The sequence below is a fragment of the Melanotaenia boesemani genome, chromosome 19, assembly GCF_017639745.1.
Source record: "Melanotaenia boesemani isolate fMelBoe1 chromosome 19, fMelBoe1.pri, whole genome shotgun sequence".
Classification (NCBI taxonomy): Eukaryota; Metazoa; Chordata; class Actinopteri; order Atheriniformes; family Melanotaeniidae; genus Melanotaenia; species Melanotaenia boesemani.
In genome coordinates this window covers 444,441-469,218 of record NC_055700.1, presented here as the reverse complement: position 1 = coordinate 469,218, position 24,778 = coordinate 444,441, and the positions used below count along the sequence as shown (strand labels likewise).

The 24,778-nt window shown below is 41.9% G+C and overlaps 1 protein-coding gene and 1 long non-coding RNA gene across 2 annotated transcripts; both read left to right on the top strand.

Moving 5' to 3' along the window:
* The first annotated feature begins 277 nt into the window (after positions 1–277).
* Positions 278–7,305, top strand: LOC121630009. Its single transcript, XM_041970030.1, has 2 exons — positions 278–1,289; positions 1,344–7,305. The coding sequence occupies exons 1-2, from the start codon at positions 885–887 to the stop codon at positions 6,879–6,881; spliced, it is 5,943 nt and encodes a 1,980-aa protein (XP_041825964.1). The 5' UTR covers positions 278–884; the 3' UTR covers positions 6,882–7,305.
* Positions 7,306–12,864: 5,559 nt separating this feature from the next.
* LOC121630050 lies at positions 12,865–14,805 on the top strand. Its single transcript, XR_006008475.1, has 2 exons — positions 12,865–13,039; positions 14,737–14,805. It is a non-coding gene; the product is annotated as an uncharacterized LOC121630050 (long non-coding RNA).
* The last annotated feature ends 9,973 nt before the right edge of the window (positions 14,806–24,778 follow it).

The window sequence follows — 24,778 nt, the reverse complement described above, 5'->3', positions numbered from 1 at the left end:
GCAAGCCAGTAAATGTAGTGACCAGGTCACAGAGGCAGAATCAAGGACTAGAGATGAAAGCAGGTGAGAATAAAGGAGTATCAGCTGAAACAAGCCAGACTGGTGGTCCAAGAGTGCCATCTCAACTTAATTCAGAATCTTCAGAGCCGGGGGTAGCTGAGGAGGACCTAGATGTTTTTTCTGAATTGCCATATTTTAATGAAGTTTTGCCAGAGTATCCTGTCAAAATCAGGAAAAGCAGAAGGCAGAAGAGACGAGAGAAAATGGCTGGTGTAAGCGCCATTTTTTGAGGCATATTATAAGTTAATGATTATTTGGATAAAAGTATATTTCATTTGAATATTTGTTTAATTCATAGAGTATTAATGAGGTTAAAAGTAATGAAGTAATTCATAGTCATTACATTACATTGATGTTACCATGTGTGAACGCTAGAGGGTACAATATCATTGTATGCACTTGAACTGTAGAAGAAGGGCCGGTGTTTTTTCTTTTCAATAAAGATGGACGGCGGAGCAACACGGTCGTTTTACCGTGTGCGACGACGTCTAGTTGTCCAACGCGTAAAACAGTCTACCGTCCATTCATTTTTAGAAGTGGTTATATTAAGAAGCATATGGAGCTACTAGAAATCAAAGAATAGCCATTACATTAAGTAAAACGACCTCGCTCAGCAAGAGAAGGAGCCCTTCGCCATGGAACTTCAATGGAGAAAGGACTGCAGCATGGTAACTAGCGAAAATAAGCCAAAAGAAGAAATATAAGACAGCCAGGAAGTTGTAGTCTTCGCCAGATGGCACTCAAGTAGAAAGCAATGCACGCTTTGTGTCATAGACTACTTTATTAGAGCTTTTGTTGAATATTTCGGCGTAACATAAAGCAAGATGGCGGATGACGAGACGCTAGAGACCAGGCAGAAGGAAAACACCTGCAGTACCGGCGATGGTCACAAGAGGGCACCAAAGTACACTGAAAAAGGACTGGAAGAGCACTTGCACAGACAAATGAATGTAAGAAGAACTAAACTTTCTCAACTGACTGCAAAAACGAACAAAATAAATGCTTTAATGAAAGACAATGAAGATCCAGACACTGTTGATGACCATTTAAATGAGTGCTCTAAACTTTTGAATGACTTTGATAAAGCAAATGAAGATGTGCTGCGACTGTTGTCACCAGATGAGAAAGAAGCTGATCAAACATATTGGTTCCTGCCTAAAAGGGAACATTTCAGCAATTTTATGGTCGATGTTGAGAAATGGACCATTTCAGCGAGACAACAGCAACAGGACGACGTAGGTCCAGACGACATTGCGTCGATGTCTACCAGGCAGCAGCAACAGGACGACGTGGGTCCAGACGACAGCGTGTCGATAGCAACTGCACCGAAGAAAAGGCCACCGAGTTCCTGCATCTCCGAGGGAAGGATCAGCAGCTGCTCGGCCAGATCCAAGGCTTCATCCACATCATCAGTACGCCACAAGGAACAAGCGGAAAGAGCTGCTTTACTTGCTAAGGCAGCATCACTGAAAGCAAAACAAGCTTTGGAAATGGAAGAGCTAAAGCTAAAGGCAAAGAAGGAGCAGCTTGAAATCGAGACGGCCATTGCTGCTTCTACAGCAAAAATAAAGGTATTGGAAGAGTGTGAGTACGAACAATGTGAGAATACGAGTACGACTCATCGTGAACCTACCACATTCAGTAGTTACCAGCAACCCAGTTTGCCCCTAGTTGTAACTAATGAACAGTTAAACACTCAAATCATTACCAGACCACAGCTAAATGTTAAACAAGAGAACCCTACCCAACAAGTGGAAAGTGACACTAGTGTTAATCTGTGTGAAGTAATGCTGAAACAAAATGACATCACTGAGTTGTTAGTTAAGCAGCAAAGACTCTCAAATTTACCGCAGAGAGATGTTCCCATCTTTAGTGGTGATCCTTTAGAGTTCAAACTCTTTCTTAGAGCCTTTGAACACACCATCAGTGATAAAACTGACAACGACAGTGACCGAATATACTATCTTGAGCAGTTTACTCGTGGTGAACCGAGAGACTTAGTCAGAAGTTGCCAACACATGAGCCCTCAGCAGGGATACAAAGAGGCAATGAAACTTTTGCAGTATCACTATGGCAATGAGATAAAGATAGCGACAGCTTACCTGAACAGAGCCGTTAATTGGCCTCAGGTAAAGGCAGATGATGCCAAAGCCCTTCACAGTTACTCCTTGTTTCTCACTGGTTGTAACAATGCTATGCAGGACATTAACCAACTTGAGGAGTTAGACAACCCCACCAATCTAAGAGTTATGGTTTCCAAGCTACCTCATAGGATGAGAGAAATGTGGAGAGTGTCTGCTTTTGATATTCAGGAAACATCTGGCAGGAGAGCTAGATTTTCAGATTTGGTTAGATTCCTGAACAGACAAGCTAAGATAGCATCAGATCCGTTATTTGGGGATATTAAAGATGCTAATGACAAAGGCAAGCAATACTTGAAAACGAACAAACCATTTAGACCAAAGGGCAGTGCATTTGCTACCAGCGTAGCCCTTGCCACAAAGGAAAGGTTGCCAGATAGCAATAAAGGCAACTTACGCCAAACTATTGAAGCATTTAAAAGACCTTGCACATATTGTGAGAAAGGCCACACACTAGCTGAATGTCAAAAAATCAGAAAACTGCCTCACAAAGAGAGAGTAGAGTTCCTTAAGGGAAAAGGACTATGTTTTTCATGCCTAAATCAGGGACATTTAAGTAAAGACTGTAAGAAACGAATCCAATGTGACTACTGTCCTAAAAGACATCCAAGCATGCTTCATTATGCTAAGGCAGAGGATGAAACAGTAGAACACAAAGCTAACAATGACATCGAAAATGCTGATACTGAAGTCCCCAGCCCTATCCCTATTACAGGCGGAACTTGTGGTGCTACCGGGGCCGGTAATAACAGTTGTGTCTTGGCTATTGTCCCAGTTCATGTTAAGCTAAAGAAAAACAACAAAACAGTCAAGACTTATGCGTTTTTGGACAATGGTAGCGAAGCAACATTTTGCTCTGAGAAACTAATGAGACAGCTTGGCACAGAAGGCAAGAAAACTCAGATTCTTCTCCGCACAATGGGTCAGAAAAAGTTAGAGCCAAGTTACTTAGTTTCAGGCTTAGAAGTTTGTGGTGTGAAAGAAAATGTCTATGTAGACTTACCTGATGCTTACACGCATAGAGACATTCCAGTGACGAAAGATAGCATTCCTGTGCAAAGAGATTTAGAAAAGTGGCCATACCTGCATGGAGTAGAGCTTCCTGAAATAGATGCAGAGGTTGGACTTTTGATAGGGTCAAATGCTCACAAGGCAATGGAGCCATGGGAAATTATCCATAGTGTAGACAATGGTCCTTATGCTGTCCGCACGATCCTTGGCTGGGTCATCAATGGACCACTGAAAGGAAAAGACTTTGAAAATGAGCAAAGTGCTTCTGTAAATCGCATCTCAATGTCAGAAGTAGAAACAATGTGTCTGCAGCAGTTTAATCATGACTTTCCAGAAAGGGCATGTGAAGAGCGGCATGAGATGTCGCGAGAGGATATTCAGTTCATGAACTCTGTCAAAGAGACTGTTAAAAAGGCTGATGGGCATCATAGCATAGGCCTACCACTTAGAAATAAGTCAGTCACACTACCTAACAATCGTACTCTAGTTTTGCAAAGAGCAGAAAACCTCAAAAGAAAGCTGCTTAAAAATAGAGACTTTCACAATGAGTACAATGCATTCATGTCTGACCTACTGAACAAAGGCTACGCAGTACCTGTTCCTCAAGAACAGCTTGATCGTAACGACGGGAGAGTATGGTACATACCCCATCACGGTGTGTACCACCCGCAGAAAAGAAAACTCCGTGTAGTTTTTGATTGTGCAGCATCTTATCAGGGCAAGTCACTGAACGCAGAACTTTTACAAGGTCCTGACTTAACTAACACACTAGTCGGAGTGTTGACTCGTTTTAGACATGACCACGTTGCCTTAATGTCAGACATAGAGGCTATGTATCACCAGGTTCAGGTACCACCAGAAGACACTGATCTGTTGCGCTTCCTCTGGTGGCCTGAAGGCGATTTGAGCAAACCATTGCAAGAGTTCAAGATGACTGTACATTTGTTCGGGGCAACATCCTCACCTAGTTGCGCGAACTATGCGTTAAAGAGAACAGCAGAGGATGCCGCAGTTGAAGTGGCACCTATGGCAGTTAGTGCAGTACTTGACAATTTCTATGTAGACGATTGTCTCTTGTCAGTGTCAAATGAAAGTGAGGCTTGCACCATGGTTAAAGAATTAACAGAGCTGTGTGCTAGTGGAGGTTTCCGTCTTACCAAGTGGAACAGTAATAGCAGAGCTGTTCTAGCCTCCATCCCTGAAACAGAAAGAGCATCAGAGATTAAAGCACTAGATCTGTGTCATGATACACTACCAGATGAACGAGTCTTAGGAGTTAACTGGTGCATTGAGACAGACTCTTTCAAAATCAAAATCAATGCAAAACCAATGATACAAACGAGAAGGGGCATTTTGTCATTCGTGAGTTCAATATATGACCCCTTAGGTTTTTTGTCCCCAGTTATTCTGCCAGCTAAAACGATCTTGCAGGAGCTGTGTGGGAAGAAATTCTCTTGGGACGAGGACATTCCTGTAGACTTGACTCGGAAGTCACTGGTGTGGCTTTCGGACTTTATGAAATTACAAGGATTCACAGTTGATAGGTGTTTCAAACCAGAAAGTTTTGGAGCTGTAACATCAGCACAACTGCATCACTTCGCGGACGCGAGTGAAAAAGGTTACGGTGTGGTTACTTACCTTAGAGTCACTAATGAGAAAGGTAAAGTCCACTGTTCGTTTGTAATAGGCAAGTCAAGAGTATCACCCTTGAAACAAACTACTATTCCCAGATTAGAGCTAACAGCGGCTGCTGTAGCAGTAAAAATGGACAAACTAATGACAAATGAGCTAAAAATGCCACTTGAAAAATCCATGTTCTGGACTGACAGTACCACAGTGTTGCGATACATCGCCAATGACAGTGCCAGATTTAAGACTTTTGTTGCGAATAGAGTATCGCTTATCAGAGACCATTCCAATCCTAGTCAGTGGAAGTATGTAAACACAGAGTTAAATCCTGCTGACAGTGCATCTAGGGGAATGAAGGCAGGCGAGTTCATTGCAAGTAAATGCTGGATTAAAGGACCAGACTTTCTATCTAAAGATGTTAAACATTGGCCTGTCTCTCCAATACACTCAATGGACATACATAATGATGCAGAAGTAAAGGTGATGAGTGTGAATGTTGTTAGCACACAAACAAATCCTCTTGTCAAGTTTATTTCATATTACTCAGATTGGCACAAGTTAAAAAGGGCTGTCGCCTGGATGTTGAGGTTTAAACAGTTGCTTCAGAAGCTGTGTCATGAGAGAAACACTTTGTCACAAGTCGACACAAACATGCAAAAGACTGTAACTAAAAATGAGTCTCATCTAACAGTTGAAGAGCTAGAGAATGCAGAAACAGAGATCATTAAGTTTAGTCAAAGTCAAACGTTTGGAGATGAGATTTTAACTTTACAAAAAGGAGGAAAGATCAAAAGAACCAGCCATATTGTAAAGCTAGATCCTGTGCTGGACAATGGGGTCTTAAGAGTAGGTGGCAGGTTACATAAGTCAGCTTTACCATTCAATGTGAAACATCCAGTCATACTTCATCAAAACCACCATGTGTCTATTCTGATTCTCAGACACATTCACAAGCAAACAGGACATAGTGGAAGAAACTTTATGTTGTCAAAACTAAGGGAGAAATACTGGATTCCCAAAGCAGATTCAGCTCTGAGGAAAATACTGTCAAAATGTGTTCAATGCAGAATGTTGTCAGGCAAACCTGGTGAACAGAGAATGGCAAGTTTGCCACAGGATCGCTTGGTTCCGGACAACCCCCCTTTCACTAATGTTGGAATAGACTATTTTGGACCTTTCGAGATTAAATGTGGTCGTGGTTATGTCAAACGCTATGGTGTTTTGTTTACATGTCTTACCACAAGAGCTATACACATAGAGGTTGCTCATTCACTTGAAACAGACACTTGCATTAACGCTTTTAGAAGGTTTGTAGCTAGGAGGGGCCAAGTTTCTGTTATGAGGTCAGATAATGGTACGAATCTAGTGGGGGCGGAGAAAGAAATGCGTGAAGCAATCAAAAATTGGAATCAGTCTAAAATCTCAGACTCACTTCTTCAAAAAGGTGTCACATGGATATTCAATCCACCTGCAGGATCTCACTTCGGTGGGATTTGGGAAAGACAGATACGTTCTGTTAGAAAGATTCTGACACAGTTACTCAGACAACAGACTCTTGATGATGAGCGTCTCCACACTTTGTTTTGTGAAGTGGAGTCTATTGTCAATGATCGTCCTATTACCAGAGTGTCTAATGATGTAGGTGATATAGAGGCACTAACGCCTAATCATTTGCTTCTTATGAAAAGACAACCAATGTTGCCACCTGGACTGTTTCAAAAAGAGGACTTGTACTCAAAAAGGAGATGGCGACAGGTCCAGTACTTGTCAGATATTTTTTGGAAACGTTGGTCCAAAGAGTATCTACCACTTTTACAAGAGAGACAAAAATGGTTAAATGTGAAAAGAAATCTGAAACCAGGAGATGTTGTTCTTATAGTAGACGACAGTGCTCCCAGAGGTTCATGGTTAATGGCAAAAGTTGAAAAAACCATCTGTGATGCTAAAGGTCTTGTAAGAAGGGTCTTAGTTAAGACTAAAAGTAGTGTTTTGGAAAGACCAGTAGACAAATTGTGTCTTTTGCTTGAAATGGATGAGTAATGTATTTTTGTTTGAAGCCATAAAAATGTGTAATAAGAGATGCATGTTTTGGTTTATAAAATGACTTTAAATGTCGCTTTTTGTTAAGAGTGTAATTGTTATGCTCCAGCAGTAACAATTAGGGGCCGGAATGTAAGCGCCATTTTTTGAGGCATATTATAAGTTAATGATTATTTGGATAAAAGTATATTTCATTTGAATATTTGTTTAATTCATAGAGTATTAATGAGGTTAAAAGTAATGAAGTAATTCATAGTCATTACATTACATTGATGTTACCATGTGTGAACGCTAGAGGGTACAATATCATTGTATGCACTTGAACTGTAGAAGAAGGGCCGGTGTTTTTTCTTTTCAATAAAGATGGACGGCGGAGCAACACGGTCGTTTTACCGTGTGCGACGACGTCTAGTTGTCCAACGCGTAAAACAGTCTACCGTCCATTCATTTTTAGAAGTGGTTATATTAAGAAGCATATGGAGCTACTAGAAATCAAAGAATAGCCATTACAGCTGGTACAGTTAAGACCAGCCCTGGGCTACCAGGGCCAGAGGTTGGGGAAACTGATGGTGTTTGTGATTTTTCACATCATCAAAAACAGGATGAGAGTCTTAAGGAATGCTTTAAAAAGGCAACTGTATTGCAGGCAGGGCAGGACGTAGGTTTAATGGTTTTGTCTCAGAGACAAAGTTTTGTACCACAAGGCAAGTTCTGAGGAAGGAGAGAGGTTAGTGGTGCCACAAAAGCTTCGGGAACAGGTCCTGAAACTGGGGCATAATATTCCGTGGGCGGGTCATCTTGGGGTCAAGAAGACCATGGACAGAATTGCAAGCAGGTTTTACTGGCCAGGCATGGGCAAAGAAATCCAAGATTATTGTCAGTCATGTTCAGTCTGTCAGCTAACTGGAGATAGAAAGGTTCCAAAATTTCCTTTGCAACCTTTGCCTATTATTGATGTCCCTTTTCACCGCATTGCTATGGATATTGTGGGGCCCTTAGAGCGAACACAATCTGGAAACCGCTTTATATTAGTAATTTGTGATTATGGTACCAGATATCCTGAAGCATTTCCCCTTAGAGACGTCACAGCCAAACAAATAGCATATGCCCTGTTGCAGCTTTTTTCCAGAGTAGGCATTCCTGTTGAGATTTTGACTGATCAGGGTACAAACTTTCTGTCTAACACTTTAAAGCAGGTGTATAAGCTCTTAGGCATTAAAGGCATTCGGACCACCCCTTACCACCCCCAGACAGATGGCTTGGTGGAAAGATACAACAGGACTCTAAAATGCATGCTAAAGAAGTTTATCTCTGCTAATGCTAAAGACTGGGACAAGTGGCTTCCATATCTATTATTTGCCTATCGGGAGGTTCCACATGCCTCAACTGGTTTCTCACCTTTTGAGCTCCTTTATGGCAGGCGAGTAAGGGGTCCACTGGATGTGCTGCAGGACTCCTGGGTGGGGTCTCAGGAGAAGTCAACCAGTGTGCTGGCCTACGTCTTACAGATGAGGGAGAAAATGGAGCAAGCCACTAAATTGGTGAGTTCACAAATGGAGAAGGTGCAAAAGAGGCAGCAGACCGGCAGCAGGCAGTACGACAAGGCAGCCAGGGAGAGGTCATTCAGCCCGGGACAACAGGTACTACTACTTCTTCCCACTGTGGACAATAAGTTGTTGGCAAAATGGCAGGGTCCGTATACGGTGTTGAGGAAACTGAGTCCATCAACGTATGAGATTCAGATGCCAGAGAGGAGAAATCCTAAACAGACTTTCCACATGAATCTGTTAAAGGAATGGAAAACCTGGGGTACCCCACCCCAGCCACAGATGTTTGCTCGGACTGTGGTTGAGGAGGAGGATGTGGTGGGTGAGTTCATCCCAGTTAAACACAACTCTGCAGCTCTTGACCTTTCTCATCTGTCTCTAACCCAGCAGCAAGAATTGCATGCCATAATTCCATCAGATCTGTTTCAGGAGAAGCCAGGAGTAACTAACCAGGTGGAGCATGACATTCGCCTGAAAAACAGCACCCCCATCAGGCAGAGGATGTACCGCATACCAGAAAAACTGTTGCCAGTGTTGGAGGAGGAAATTGCTGTCATGCTGGAATTGGGGGTCATTGAGCCTTCAAGCAGTGAATGGAGCAACCCCATTGTACTGGTCATCAAAAAGGATGGGAGCATCAGGTTCTGCATTGACTTCAGGAAGGTAAATGCACAATCTGAATTTGATGCTTATCCTCTGCCCAGATTGGAAGACCTCATTGAACGAGTAGGCCAGGCAAAGTTTATCACCACCCTGGATGCTCCTGCTGCCTCCATCAGCTGCATCCATCAGGTAAATAAAACAGTTTAAATGTTCATAAAAATCTCTGTTGTTGATTTAACAGAGATAACAAAGGTAAATGTAAACCATGTGTGCTTATACACAGATACTGGTTTAAATGGAAAAGGTGAACTGATGGAGCCACACAAAACTGGTTCTAACAGCAGACTCAGTCATTTCAATGGAAGTTAAATTTCACTTTAAATGACTGCTGTTTGTGCACGCTATATACTATATATTATAACTTTATTAGCATCCTTCTTGTTTATAACTTGTTTTTTATTCTAGAATATTTATCTATTCAGCAACTAAACCAGAACCAGCATCAACCACCAGCTGCCACCCTAACCTGGTAAAAAACATCCTATTGCATTTAAAGTATTTTATTATAGTTGCTGAGCAGCTGCTGGACAGGCGGAGGTAAAGCCAGCGGAGATCTGTGATGGAGGGTTTCTGGGTGTGTTGGACAGATCTGATCAGATCATCATATACACACATGTAAACAGTTCTTTCTGCACGGCTGTGTTCACTATAAAAAAATAAACTTTGTAAAGAGGGTAAAACACATGATGCGTTTTCTCTTTAAACGTGTACATCATGTGTACATGTATGTTCTGTCCAACTTCCACCACATGATGCTTCTTGTGAAGAGGTGTGTAGAGATTAGCTGGAAGGCAGGAGGTAAATCATCCAGCTTTTCAGTACCTGCAGCAGGTGTCCGTGTCCATCCTCTCCAGTGCAGCTTCAGGTGTATTGAAACGCCTCTCTGGACAAACAGAAATTCTCTCTCTGCTGGTAAAACCGGGAACCTTTTCCACCATCACCAGCTTTGCTCCGGACGGTGAGGAGTTCAATAAGTATGTGTAGGTATAAGTTACAACAAACCCGCCGCCTGAAACTTTTACTTATTGTAACCTGCTGAACGCAGACAGGAGAAAACCGTCGGACACGTTTACTCTTACAACACGTGTACAATCGCTGCATGTTAATAAGTTAAATTCCAGGTCGTCTCTTCCGTCTGCGGCGCTCTACTTTCTTCCTCCATGAAAGCAACAAGTATGGCTGCCGCTGGATTCCTCATCTCTGGACTCTCTATGTGCTTTTCCTGCCTCGACGGACGCCTGATGTCATCGTCCATCAGTAACATCCCGTCAGGCAGCGCATGAACACGGCGACCGCTTCCTTCTGCATGTTAGCTCACTGGTGTTTTGTCTTGTTTTTCCTGGGTTTTGTTTTGTTTCGTGGCTTTTGTTTGAGCTGATTAAGCTACAGGCTAAACTGGAGGATAAGTTAACTGACCAGGAGGGACGAGCAAGACGTGACAATATAAGAAGTCATGGCTTTGTGGAGGGGTCGGAGAACGGCTCCACACAGATGACAGTATTTGTGGAAGAACTACTAAAAGAAAAGATGGACTTAACTCCCACGTCGACCTCAAGACTGAACGGGTGCACTGCACTCTGGGCCCGAAACCTCCCGCCAAGGCTCCCCCGAGATCCATAGTGGTCAAGTTCTCCTGCAGTAAGACAAAGGACGAAATCCTGCTAAAGGTTTGACACAACAAGGGTTGACTACACGCCGGAAACCCTCAGGAAGCGGCGGGAGAACTGCGAGGCAAAGAGGGTGCTAGAGGAAAAGAATGTACGATTTCAGACTCCTTTTCCAGCCAGGATGAGGGTGTTTTACCAAGGTGACACATGCTTGTACAACTTGGAGGCTGCGGAGGTGAAGAGAGGGTTGTCCTTGACCATATTCAAACCCCCGATGAGCTGAGTTTAAGACTTGATGTGGCAGAGAGCCCGGTCCCGAGCGAAGCCGAACGGCTTCAAGAAGAACCTGGATGCCTTCAGACGGGCAGGCAGATGAACCCGGTGTGTATCGACAGCTTGCTTTTTCTTTTACGGTGGGGAGACACGGAGTTTGTCTCTGTGGGACTAAGAAGCTTTGAATTATTGCTTTGACACCTGAATGGGCTAGGCTAATGACAGTTATGATAAAATGAGTGGCCGGGGAGGACCTGACTTACAATGAGCATGAAACGCTTTAAGGAGGCCTCCACAGACAGGGACCAACCCCCTGAGCCAGGGAGACCCCAAAACTGGACCTTCTGCTGGAGGTATTAGCTAAGAGTACCAAGTTCACAGTGATGAGAAGCTGTTCTGCTGCCGTCTGTTGTTGTGTTTTAGTTTTTTCAGAATTCAGGTGGAGACGTAGGAAAGGAATTTTCTGTTGGTGGATTTGTAATGGAAAGAAACAGAGAGCCACTCAGCCTGCTTCTTATCATGTGGAAGGTTTCCTTAATCCAGTCAAGAGAAGCAAGAGTCTTGGTACAAAGAAAAAAGACAAGGTGGATATTTTATTTCTCCAAGAGACCCATTTAACTAATCCCAAGCATTTAAGAGACGGAGCTTTAACCAGGTCTGTTCAGCATCCTTTCAAACGGGACATAGAAGAGGGACGGCAACGCTGATGTCAGCAAGGATCATATCTGACAAGATCCAGAATCCACAGATAAAGAGGGAACGTATGGTAGTGGAAAAATGGAAGGATCAGAAATCTGTCTACTAAATGTTTATGCAGCCCGGGGGCAAAGTGGGGATTCTACACATGATATTTAACCTGATGGTTATAAAAGTCCTGCGTCTGGTCTGTGTTTTAAACAGCAGCTTCATGCACCGATGAAGAAAACGTCCTGGATTATAAATGAAACAACATTTTAACAACGAGTTTCCCTCGTTCCCAGAGATGGACATAACTAAAGAAAGAAGAGGTTTCCTCTTTTCCTTTACTACCAAACAAGAAAAAAGTCATTTTAAACTGAACCATATTTTCCCTGTGAAGAACTTTGAATGTGAACGGACCTTTTATCACCTGTTCGACAGGTAAACACAGTCTGGGATCAAACTGGTTGCTTATCTGTTAAGAATAAGGATGTTTTTCATTTGCTGTTTGGAGTTCTTGGAATTTGTTTTTGAAAAATTTTAATAAAACAACGGAGGCAGATTTCAACCGATTTTCAATTATTATTAGAAAAGTCACACATCTATTTTTATTTTATATCATACACTTACACACACTCAGACACACACCCACATGCAAACTGAATTTTTTCTACAGTCACCAGAGAAATAATAATGGTGATGCTCACATATGGAGTTATAATTATAATATAAATTATATAAAATATAAATAAACAAAAAATAAAGGAATGAGTAAAAGAAATTAAAAATGAAAAACACTCCTTAAAAAAAAAAGGATTGCCTAAATTAAAAAGTGACAAAAATAAGCCCAAAAAGAAAAACTTCAGTTAAAGTTACATCTGTTTTCATCCAACATAAAGAACCTAAATTTTCCTCGAATGTGACCAACAAGTAATGAACCTGATAGGAACCAACATAAAACATGTTTTTTACCACGTCAAAGACAATAAATAAAGAATTCAAGACCACAGAAATTTGTAGAAGAACTGAAGGGTCCATTGAAAAAGAAGCGTTTCTAATAGTTTATCATCATTTAGAGGGACTCCACCGTGTTAGAGAATCATCAGGATTACATGAGAAACTGTCATGATGGTCAGGAAAGTTAAAGATGGACGTTATCCGTCCTTATTTAAACTGTGACAGGTTGAAAAGACAGGTTAAAAATGCTTAAAAAGTGTATCATACACAGTTGGAAAATATTTAATAGTGAAACTACAAGAGTTAAAAGAGTAATATGTCATAATGGATTTTTTCATTATTGTTACAAAAGGAAAAATGACCATGTACAATATTAATTTAATAAGAGTTCAATGATTGCATGATCGATTGCTCTTGACTAGAAAAGAGTTGTGTTGTGCACAGGGGCGCTGCTAGAGATTTTGGGCCCCATGAAAAGAAACTCAGTGGGCCCCCCCTACATTCAATTGGCAATTTTAATGCTATTTTGACCATCAAAATAGCATTAAAAGAAATTAAATTAAAAGAAATTAAAAGAAAAACATGACAGGCTAGTTGGCAGGGGAAGCACTAAAAATACAATGAAGTTAATTTAGATTAAATTATTTGCTGCAAGACGAATACTTTATATTTAAAAACCCATCTATCTTTTTTTAAATACTTAATTATCTCATGATAATTACAAAACAAATTACAAATACAAAACTTAAATACAAAATAACCTTTTCCATGAAAATGAAATGCATTTATAATCTGTGGAGAAACAAATCAAATCTCAGCTAAAACACCATCAAAAACAAAATGACCGCTCGTTTTTTTATGACTTATTTTATTGGTGACATTATCATCATTAAATCAGATGCAAATGGTAAAATAAATGAGGCTCATAAACAAAAACTAGCAGGACCTCACATGGTTTATTGTTTTATATGAACTGAATGTAATACGATCACAAGCAAACCACTGTGGAGATTTACAACCAAACAACGGCTGGGAGCGTCTTTAAAATTAAATAATCACATCTTAAAAGGTAGAACTTTTTGTAATAAGATATCAAGGAGAGGTAAAGGTGCATTATTGCTGAGCCAAGCTCTTGCAATCTCATTGCTCAGCCTTTTTCACCAAGAGCCCAACATGGAGTTTTCTCCCTGAAAAATCACTTATCAAGTCCTAAGCCTGCTGCACCAGAAATGTCTCTGTTCCTGCTGCAAAGCAGGAGGATGAGTCCCAAACTACTGACCTGACCCAATATTACTATGATAGCTGAGAAAATAAATGCAAACTATTTTTATTTAATATTAATAATTCAGAACTTTTTTTCTATTATATAATGTTTTTTCTCCACAATAATCAATTAATTTAACACTTAGCTGCTCACCTCGTTCTTCAGGGGCCACCTGGACATGTTAAGGTGGGGCTGGGAGGGGAGGGGGGCTCTGGCAGCATCTGCTTCGGCTGCTCTTGTGTCTGTTCAGACATGCATGATGTTTTAGTAGAGCAGCTTGCTAATTGTTTGCCTGCCTTGATTATTTGATTAAAACAACAGTGAAATTAAATAAAATCCAGTTTTCTTCAGAAATATGAGCTAATTTGGGAGTGAAGTGAGCTAGCTTTTATGAACAAAGTTTAGAAGAGACAACAAGCTGATGTTCCACAACTTTCCATCAGACGAACTGACTGACCACCTCGCCTCCGGAAGAACTGGGTGACGTACTGTCCACTCTTCTGTTCTCTCTCCAGCCTCAGCTTTTTTTTCTTTTCGTTTTAAGCTTCCTGACTTTTGAAGCATGCTACCGTCTAAGCATCCACTTGCTGTCTGTCTGTTGCGCTGCTTCGCAGCTGAAGGAGCAGGTGGACTGAACCATTTAAGTGAAATATAGAGGGGGGTTGAGTGTTCAGCAATGTTTCCAAAACATAAAAACGTAGTGAAACCGTTGCATTGTGACTAAATTGTTTGCATGATTGTAAGTTTATCATTAAGTGTCAGATAATTTTGTCAGTATTACAATTGCATTGAGGGCCCTTCTGGGCCCCCTGTCACTCATGGCCCCATAAATCCTTCCACTTTACCCCCCCTTTTCGGCGCCCCAGGTTGTGCACACGCACGGTGATGACGTTGTTCTTTTTGCTGTGGAATAAAGCGGAATGGAGTGAAGACGTCGGCTGCGTCTCCGTCTCTCATTTTAGCTCCCACAAGAACCACGTACCTCTCCCTATATGACGGAGCGGAGGGCGCAACATATTGGAGGCACCGCTGGGACATTCGGTCAGAGGAAAAACCGCCAGCTGTAAGTGGAAACTCAAGCTGAATATCCCCCCATCAAACTCAAGCATCGGACACGTGGCACCGCCAATATTCACAGTGGCTCTGGCAACACGTGCAGCAGGTTGTAATTCCAGTGCGCACAACCACCACTAGAGGGCACCCCGACACAAAAGTTAACAGAAGCTTGAGTTTAACTGTTATCTGGGGTTTTCCCTGGCGAAAATGGAGTCGGAGCAGGAGCAAATACAGTTAGAAATCAAGGGTGCATTATACGGATTAAATGTTGAACAATTGCTAGACATATGCAATGGACTTAAACTATCTGGACTGGGGAAGGAGCAACTTGCCAGTAAAACTCGAGGTCAGCTAATCACACTTGTCACCCGTTATGTTGAAAAAGCTGATTTAGCTGAGTTGGAAGATGAAGGAATGTCCCATCAGTACCACATAAAGGACTTAATTGGAAATGCAAAAATGCCAGAACTAGAATTAGCAGATAAAAAGGATGAAAAAGATCTGCAGAAAGAGGTAAATGAACTGCGGACCACACTTCAAGCCAAAGAGGACGCTATGCAGCAGCTAATGAATAAGGAACTGAGTCTACGGAACACACCAATACAGAAACTCAATTTAGCACCCTCAGATAGCTCTATGTGGCGCAAAGACTTTAAGATATCAGGCCAAATAGGGGAGCCAGGACAAAAAGACAAGCTCACGTTTTCGAGTCTGGCCAAGCAGATTGAGAGTGGCTCAGTAAAAGCTACCCGGAAGATGAGATAATTGATGCAGTAATTCGTGCCATCACACCCGGACTACAGCTGAGGAGCTACTTGGAAGGAAAAAGTGATCTTACGCTTCCTGCCCTGCGGAGGATCTTAAGAGCTCATTACCAGGAGAGAGGGGCCACTGAACTGTATAAACAGCTGTCATCAGAGGTGCAAAGCAGCAAGGAGACATCAGACATCAAAGAGATACGGTCTGAGATCGCGTTTTTAAAGGATTTACAAGCAGAGGTGTTACAAATCAGAGAGACCATCCAAAAGTCAACAGCCACGCCACAACCCACCAGTGGAGGACCTGAAAACCACTGTTCAATGGCGGTCTCCACTTCACTTCCATCATACCAGCTGAACCCATCTGCTCAGCAATACTACCCTCAACAGTACCCTCCAACAGCTCTTCAGCCGCATCACCCAGTGCTTGACTTGGGCCCGATGAGAGGTACTGCCCAGTTTCAGCAGCGTTTCGCCCCTCAGTGGTACCATGTGCCCTCGCACAACCAAGGTGTTATTCTTGTATTCAAGCAGGTGAAGAGTTTTGTCTGCACTGTTTTAGATGTGGTAGCAATGAACATTTTCGAGCAGGATGCAGGGCACAGAGGCCAGTGAGACCAGCCCGAGGTAACCCTTTAAACTAGGAGGCGTCACTCCAACGGGACGTGGTGTGACCAGTGGCATTAAAAGGTCCCAGTGTTGCTACAGTTGTACTATACAAAATGAAATTCAGGGTTTGAAATGTTGTTCAGTGTGTAAAAATGCTTTCTACTGCTCCAAGAAGTGCCAAGGAGAGCACTGGGCAATACATAAAACTAAATGTAGACCTTACACCTGTGGTAGTGTTCATAAGGGGAATATGAAGTCCTCTGAGAAAATGCTCAAAAAGAAACCATGTGAAAAGGATAAAATACCTTCTATTAGACTGTTGGTGGGAAGGAAATGTGTCATTAGGTGTTTCTTAGGGAACAAAAAGGTTGAAGCACTTTGGGACTCTGGTTCACAGGTTTGTGCCGTAGATGAGTCATGGAAAGAAGCTAACTTAAAGGGGGTGCCAATAAGAAATGTGAGTGAGCTGACCAACCCACATGAACCACTCAATCTTGAAGCAGCTAATGGTACGAACATGCCATATGTGGGTTGGATTGAGATACCATTTAAACTGACAGCTAATGATTCTGAGTTACTTATACCTGTTCTAGTGCTTAAAGGTAACCAGCAACAGTGTCCAATTATTGGATTTAATGTTATTGAGCATTTAGTTTCAGAAAGTATGAAAGATGGAGCTAAATCAGGGGAAAAGGAGAAACTTCTGAAAGCAGTGAAGTTAGCTTTCCCACATCTTAAGAAAACCCAAGCCACTACTTTTATAAAAGCAGTTAGTGTGGAACAAATGCATGAGTACAATGTGAAAACAACAAATGAGAGAGTGACTGTACCTAGTCAGAGTTCTATGTTTACTGAATGTAAGGTACATGCTAAGGCATTTAAAGAAGACATTACACTGATTTTTGAACCTTGTGAAAATCCACAGTGGCCAGATGGATTAGAGTTCTGTGACACACTAGTTACAGTGAAAGCAAGGTCTGTCCCAAAGATGACAGTTTGTGTACAAAACCCAACCAACCATGACATTACACTATCGGGGAGAACCACTGTTGGAACTGTTCAGTCAGTGGGGTCTGTCTATCCCCTGGACATCTTCAGGAGAGATCCTGAAGGCCGCTGCTGTCAGTAAGATCCACACCCAGGACACCACAGAAAGTACTCCCACTAGTGAGCAATGGGACCCGCCCGTCGACCTGTCTCACCTGGATGAAAACAAACGTAAGCTTGTCCAGCAAATGTTAAAAGAGGAATCGGGGTCGTTTTCAAAAACTGATGATGACATAGGTTGTGTGAAGAATCTGCAAATGGACATTTTGTTAAAAGATACAGAGCCAGTTTCAAGAACGTATATCTCTGTACCAAAACCACTGTACAAAGAGATGAAGGACTACTTACGAGACTTGATAGCCCAGGGATGGGTGGAGAGGTCCACCTCTTCCTACTCATCTCCTGTTGTGTGCGTAAGAAAAAAGGATGGTTCACTGCGTTTATGCGTCGATTACAGAGAGCTGAATCGCAAGACACATCCAGATCGGCACCCTATACCTAGGGTACAGGATGTAATGGACAGTCTGGGGGGGAACACCATCTTTTCACTACTGGACCAGGGAAAGGCATATCACCAGGGGTTCATGTCCAAGGAGAGCAGACACCTAACTGCCTTTGTGACTCCCTGGGGTCTTTACGAATGGATTAGGATCCCTTTCGGCCTCATGAACGCACCAGCGGCATTCCAGCGGTGTATGGAACAATGCCTGGAAGGACTGCGGGACGAGATATGTGTTCCTTATCTCGATGACATCCTGGTATTCAGCAGGACTTTTAAGGACCATGTTGAGGATGTCAGGAAAGTATTACGATGTCTTAGAGACAATGGGATAAAACTCAAACCACGGAAATGTGACTTTTTCAAACCAGAGGTGAGATACCTTGGCAGGATTGTCTCCGCTGAAGGAAGTAAAATGGACCCAACAGATACAGCTGCAGTGCTAGCCCTGAAAAAGAAGCAACCAGGTACTGTTGGTGAGCTTAGAGCAATACTAGGACTGTTGAGCTACTACAGACAGTATATCAGGGATTTCTCTCGTATAGCTAGCCCTTTATATGACTTGCTTAAAGCCCCTTTGAAGGCGGAGAGTCAGCCGGACACAAGGAAGGGAAATCTGAAACAGAACAATGTACCCTCAAGTACTCCTATTCAATGGAGTAATGTACACCAGTCAGTTTTAGAACAGCTGATAGACTATTTAGTTCAGCCTCCTGTTCTTGGTTTTCCAGATTTTACACAACCCTTTGTTTTACATACAGATGCGTCCAACCAGGGATTAGGGGCTGTATTGTATCAGAGACAAAATGGTGTACTCCGTGTAATTGCTTATGGCTCAAGAACTCTAACTGCAGCTGAGAAAAATTACAACTTGCATGCGGGAAAGTTAGAATTCTTGGCACTTAAAAGGGCAGTTACGGAAAAGTTTGGGGACTACTTGTACTATGCACCATTCTTCACTGTGTTTAGTGACAATAATCCGTTGACTTATGTTCTGTCCACAGCTAAGTTGAATGCTACAGGGTGTAGATGGGTTGCAGAACTGGCCGATTTCCATTTCACCGTGAAGTATCGTCCTGGCAGAGAGAACATAGACGCAGATAGCTTGTCGAGAATGCCCTTAGACATGGAGGTCTACATGGAAGAGTGTTCGAAGGAAATGTCACATGATGCTGTAAGTGCAGCTATGCAGGTGGTTGACCATCAGGATCTGTGTAGTGCAGCTTGGTCTATGGGTATCTCAACTGAGTTGTCCACAGTGTCAGTGAATGCACCTATTCCTCCACTCACAGTGAGACAAATCAAACTAGATCAAGAGACAGATCCTGTTATCCATTATAAATGGAGTGAAGACGTCGGCTGCGTCTCCGTCTCTCATTTTAGCTCCCACAAGAACCACGTACCTCTCCCTATATGACGGAGCGGAGGGTGCAACAAAACCAGTGGACTGTCCAGTCCTGTTAAAGTCCTCTGGGTTAAAATGAGGCTGCAGACGGCTGAACAGTCCTTCAGGACAAAGTCTCTCCTCCATCTATCTGCTGCTACCCATCCAGCCTCCATTTATCTGCTGGAAACATACAAAACGTCCATCTGAACATCGCTTGGTTCTCAGTTCTTCTGTAGCTGCAGGTCAAAGTTAAGCTTCCTGTTAGCGCCATGAAACTGATTTAATAGATAATGTTGGAATGACCTACTTAACACAATTATATGAAGTGGCTGATTCCCACTTAAACCATCTTCCTGTAATCATCATCTAACAAAAACATTTTTTATTTTCTTGTCGTGACATCAGCCGGTTTCATTTCTGTTAACTTAAGAAATACGTCAAATTCAACAAGTCCATAACAGTTAAATAACATAAAACCACTTCTTACGGTGAAATGTTGTCTCTCTTATCTTGGTTTTGGTGTTTCTTTAACAGGAACATCCGTATGCAGCACAAAAATCTAACATTTTAGTTTCACAAACACAGTCTGACCGGGTCTGAAACCCCGGCCCAAGATGGCGGCCGTGTTGATGTGCCTGACAAGCCTAAACGCGGCATCCAGAGTATATACGTATGGGTCCCCCTAACTCATGTGCGAATGCAAGATGAAACAGTTCCCCTGGGGAAGAGCAGTTCATAGAATCAGGACAGTTGTTAGAACTGCGTTTTTAGAACTTCTCTGTCCGAATGCGCTTCAGGGTCTTCGCGAGCTCAGAGCAACATTCCTGTCCAACCGGCTTCCGGGAAGATGGCGTGTTGAGTGGTCGCTCTGGACGTGTACAGTGCGAGATTGGTCCCCGAAAAGGAATAAACACGACCCTCTGAACGCTCCAAATGCTTAATATAAATCTAAGATGAACAAAGCAACCAAAATGAAAACAGGATCCAGCAACAACGATAAGACCCAGGCACATACGGCCACAAACGTAGGAAGTGAAGCAAGTAACAGAGCTCAAAGAACAAGCTAACAGAGCTCAAAGAACAAGCTAACAGAGCTCAAAGAACAAGCTAACAGAGCTCAAAGAACAAGCTAACAGAGCTCAAAGAACAAGCTTACAGAGCTCAAAGAACAAGCTAACAGAGCTCAAAGAACAAGCTAACAGAGCTCAAAGAACAAGCTAACAGAGCTCAAAGAACAAGCTAACAGAGCTCAAAGAACAAGCTAACAGAGCTCAAAGAACAAGCTAACAGAGCTCAAAGAACAAGCTAACAGAGCTCAAAGAACAAGCTAACAGAGCTCAAAGAACAAGCTTACAGAGCTTAAAGAACAAGCTAGAGATTAAAGAACAAGCTAACAGAGCTCAAAGAACAAGCTTACAGAGCTCAAAGAACAAGCTAACAGAGCTCAAAGAACAAGCTAACAGTGCTCAAAGAACAAGCTTACAGAGCTCAAAGAACAAGCTTACAGAGCTTAAAGAACAAGCTAACAGAGCTCAAAGAACAAGCGAACAGAGCTCAAAGAACAAGCGAACAGAGCTCAAAGAACAAGCTTACAGAGCTTAAAGAACAAGCTAGAGATTAAAGAACAAGCTAACAGAGCTCAAAGAACAAGCTTACAGAGCTCAAAGAACAAGCTAACAGAGCTCAAAGAACAAGCTAACAGAGCTCAAAGAACAAGCTTACAGAGCTTAAAGAACAAACTGAGCTCAAAGAACAAGCTAACAGAGCTCAAAGAACAAGCTAACAGAGCTCAAAGAACAAGCTAACAGAGCTCAAAGAACAAGCTTACAGAGCTTAAAGAACAAGCTAGAGATTAAAGAACAAGCTAACAGAGCTCAAAGAACAAGCTAACAGAGCTCAAAGAACAAGCTTACAGAGCTTAAAGAACAAACTAACAGAGCTCAAAGAACAAGCTAACAGAGCTCAAAGAACAAGCTAACAGAGCTCAAAGAACAAGCTTACAGAGCTTAAAGAACAAGCTAGAGATTAAAGAACAAGCTAACAGAGCTCAAAGAACAAGCTAACAGAGCTCAAAGAACAAGCTTACAGAGCTTAAAGAACAAACTAACAGAGCTCAAAGAACAAGCTAACAGAGCTCAAAGAACAAGCTTACAGAGCTTAAAGAACAAGCTAGAGATTAAAGAACAAGCTAACAGAGCTCAAAGAACAAGCTAGAGATTAAAGAACAAGCTTACAGAGCAGCGTCATGATAGCTAATTTGACCAAAGCTGTTCAGTTCAACAATGAAGAAATCAAGAAGTGCAAAACTAAAATCAGAGACTGAAAAACAAAATGAGCTCTTGATCCAGGAAAATAAAGAACTTAGAGAGTATAAAAGAACAAGAAAGATACAGGATGTGGTGGTGCTTAAAAATCCAAAAAGTGGAGAAAACACCAGAACAGAGGTCCTGAAGTTCCTGAGCATGATCAGTCCTGATATGGAGGCGCGCCACATGGAGGAGGCAGTAGATACCGTACAAGGAACGAAGGAGGACAGCAAAACGCGACCGGTGGCGTGTTATTCACACGGAGGTTTGTGAAGGAAGAAATGTGGAGAAACAGCAGAGAGTCCAGTAACTACAGGGGAGGAAACATACGTCTGGCTGAAAAGATACCTGGAGAGGACAGAGAAGCAAGGAAGATACTCTGGCCAGAAAGGAAGGCAAACGTGCAAACTTCCATGTGTTGAGGGAAAATAGGCTGAAAACAGAAGGTGTGTTCATCAAACAATGTACGAGATGGGAGTGTTAAGGTTGAAGGGAAAAAAAATAAATATATTTGGGAATGTCTAACCTAGCTAGCTACAGGACTGCAGACTAGGGGTGTGTCCCAAATCGCGCACTTCTATACTTCGAACACTACATTTAAGTGCTTAGTGCGCTGACACAGAAATTTCAGTAAAAACTCAGTGCACTGAAAGTACCCGGATGCTGCCCTAAACTCGGCCAAAAATCTAGTGCGAAACGATGGACACTACACGCACTAAACGGACGCCATCTTGCTGACGTAGCGGAAGGGGAGGGACTTTCAACCAGTTTTTCAGAGCTGGCAGCCACCGACTCAGCGGTACCGATGCAGGCGGAGGGTATTTTCAACTGTTGTAAGTATGAAGATATTTGATCATAATTCTAATATAAACTGCAGCATGCTTCTTATCTCTTCTATCCCTGATGACAGTTATGGATCTGATCATTTGTTGGAGGCTGCAGTAGAGTTAGCAACGTAAATGTTAGCAGTTTTATAGCCGATTTCGCGGATCTAGATGGGCTATAAGTGTTAAAAATGATTAATGCTATAGGTTCCGTATGTTTATTCATGATTGCTGAACCTCCAAATTAAGCACTGCGGGGTCTCTGGCGTAAACGAAATGGTCCTTGATCTGAAAACTGATTAGGAAACACCGCTGGTTTAGAGAACCGGCCCGTTTCCATGGTAACACTGACGAAGCCGTAGCTGATTGCAGACTCTTATCTAAAGTGATGTACAAAGTACCCATAAAGTACATAATAATGTTTGCTTTTATATAAACTTCCATTCTGTGTTCACCGTAGGTCACTGTGGCATCAAACTACTGAGCCAGCAGTGGCACTGAGGCATTTACCACCTGCGGGCTTGGATGCTGCTGTGGAGAAGAGGGGGCGGCAAGAGAGAAATGATTTAATTAAAATTTTAAATAAAATGTTTTCTGCATCCCTGTTTTAGCGTCTTCATTACTGCGTTTCATATTTTAAATGATGATTTCTAGTATAATCGGTTTCCTGTTGCAGACGTGAACGGTATCAGTGTAAACACCAATAAAAACAAATGTATAATGTAAAGTACTTTAATTCAGTTAAGATATCTTTGCTTATTTAAAAACTGTTTTAGCATAAAAGTATGACATGCAAACACGTATGTTGACGTGATTTTGGATTTTGGAAGAAAAAAAAAGGTATATTAACCGAGCGGCGCTGCTAAGCTGGTACGTCACTACCGGTAAGTGCAAAACGTTAGTGCTCAATTTGGATCAGGACTTACCCACGATAGTGTGCACTACAGAAGGTAGTGCTTAGTGCGCACTACGCACTACCTTCCAGTGCACTCATGTAAGTGCGCGGTTTGAGACACACTCTAGTTGTTTTTCTGTCTTATCTTTTTATTTTTCGTAGGTTTATAGATATGTTCAACGTTAAATGTTGGGGGTCTCAAAGACTTAATTAAGAGAAAAGCAATGTTTTTATTTTTTTAAGGATTCAAGGAAAAATTTTTTTTTTTTTTACAGGAAACTCATTCCTCAGAAATAGATGCCAAGTTCTGGGTCAACCAATGAGGCGATAACATACTGTTTAGCCATGGTATGAATCGCTCTGCTGGTGTCTTATTCAACCGGTTTCAGGGAAATATTATTACTCATGAAGTGGATGGTCAAGGTCATTGGATAACGATGGTTTTAAGGGTTGACAATGACCTGCTACTAGTAGTTAATGTTTATGGTCACAAAACAAATGCTCAAAATAAACAGGTGCTCTTTCCCAAAAGGCCTCAGAACCGAAACAACTCCACCCCACAGACCAGGTTCTACTGGGAGCACTGGGAGAACATAGATGGCCACCCAGATGCCAAACAGTTAAATACAATAAAATAACTCAGGACTTCTCTAACACAAATTCATTGGTTGACATATGGAGGATTCAAAACCCAGAAAAAAACTATTCTCATGGTGCGTCTAAATCCAGACTGGACTATTGGTTTGTTCCAGAAATGTGGCTAAAATATTCATTTGTAAAGCACCGCTAACAGATCACTGCATGGCAGAAATGGCTGTAAACCCCAACAATAATAAGACAAACAAAAACTCCTGGAAATTCAACGCTAGTTTATTAAAAATGGATGAAAATTGAAGAAACAATAAACGAAGAAACCTACAGAAATTATTCCACCAAAAGGGAATTTTTAAAATACAGAATCAGACGGTTCTCAATAGATTTAATAAAAATTATTTGGAAAGAAACGTAAGGAGGAACGCGAGCTGCTTGCAGAGTTGAATCATTGCTTAATCAAGGAGGAAGAAGTGGTCAAGACCAGAAACGTCATTACGATGCAGACTGGACAGTGTGTTCGTTCATGAAGCAAAGCGATTCTTTATTTGAGCAAGATGCATCGACGAGGGGAGAAAATACCACGGATTTTAGTAACATAGAGAAAAGGACACAAATCAAGTCTTTAAATTGATGAACAGAATGTAAAGATAGTGATTAAATAAAAAAGAGGTGTAAAGGTTTTACAGTCTGCTCTACACGTCCAGCTGAAGGCATTTAAAACACCAAGTTCTACCTAAAACTGATGAGACATTCAAAGAAGGATGTGAAGTTTTGAAGAACTAGATGCAGTTGTGATGAAATTGACATCTAATGAATCCCCGACGTAGATGGTCTGACTCCAGGTTTCTATAAAGCCTTTTGGAAGTTTATTAGACTCCTCTTGTTTCATACAAAACAGGAATGCAGATAAAGAACTAACAGCATGAAACGGGT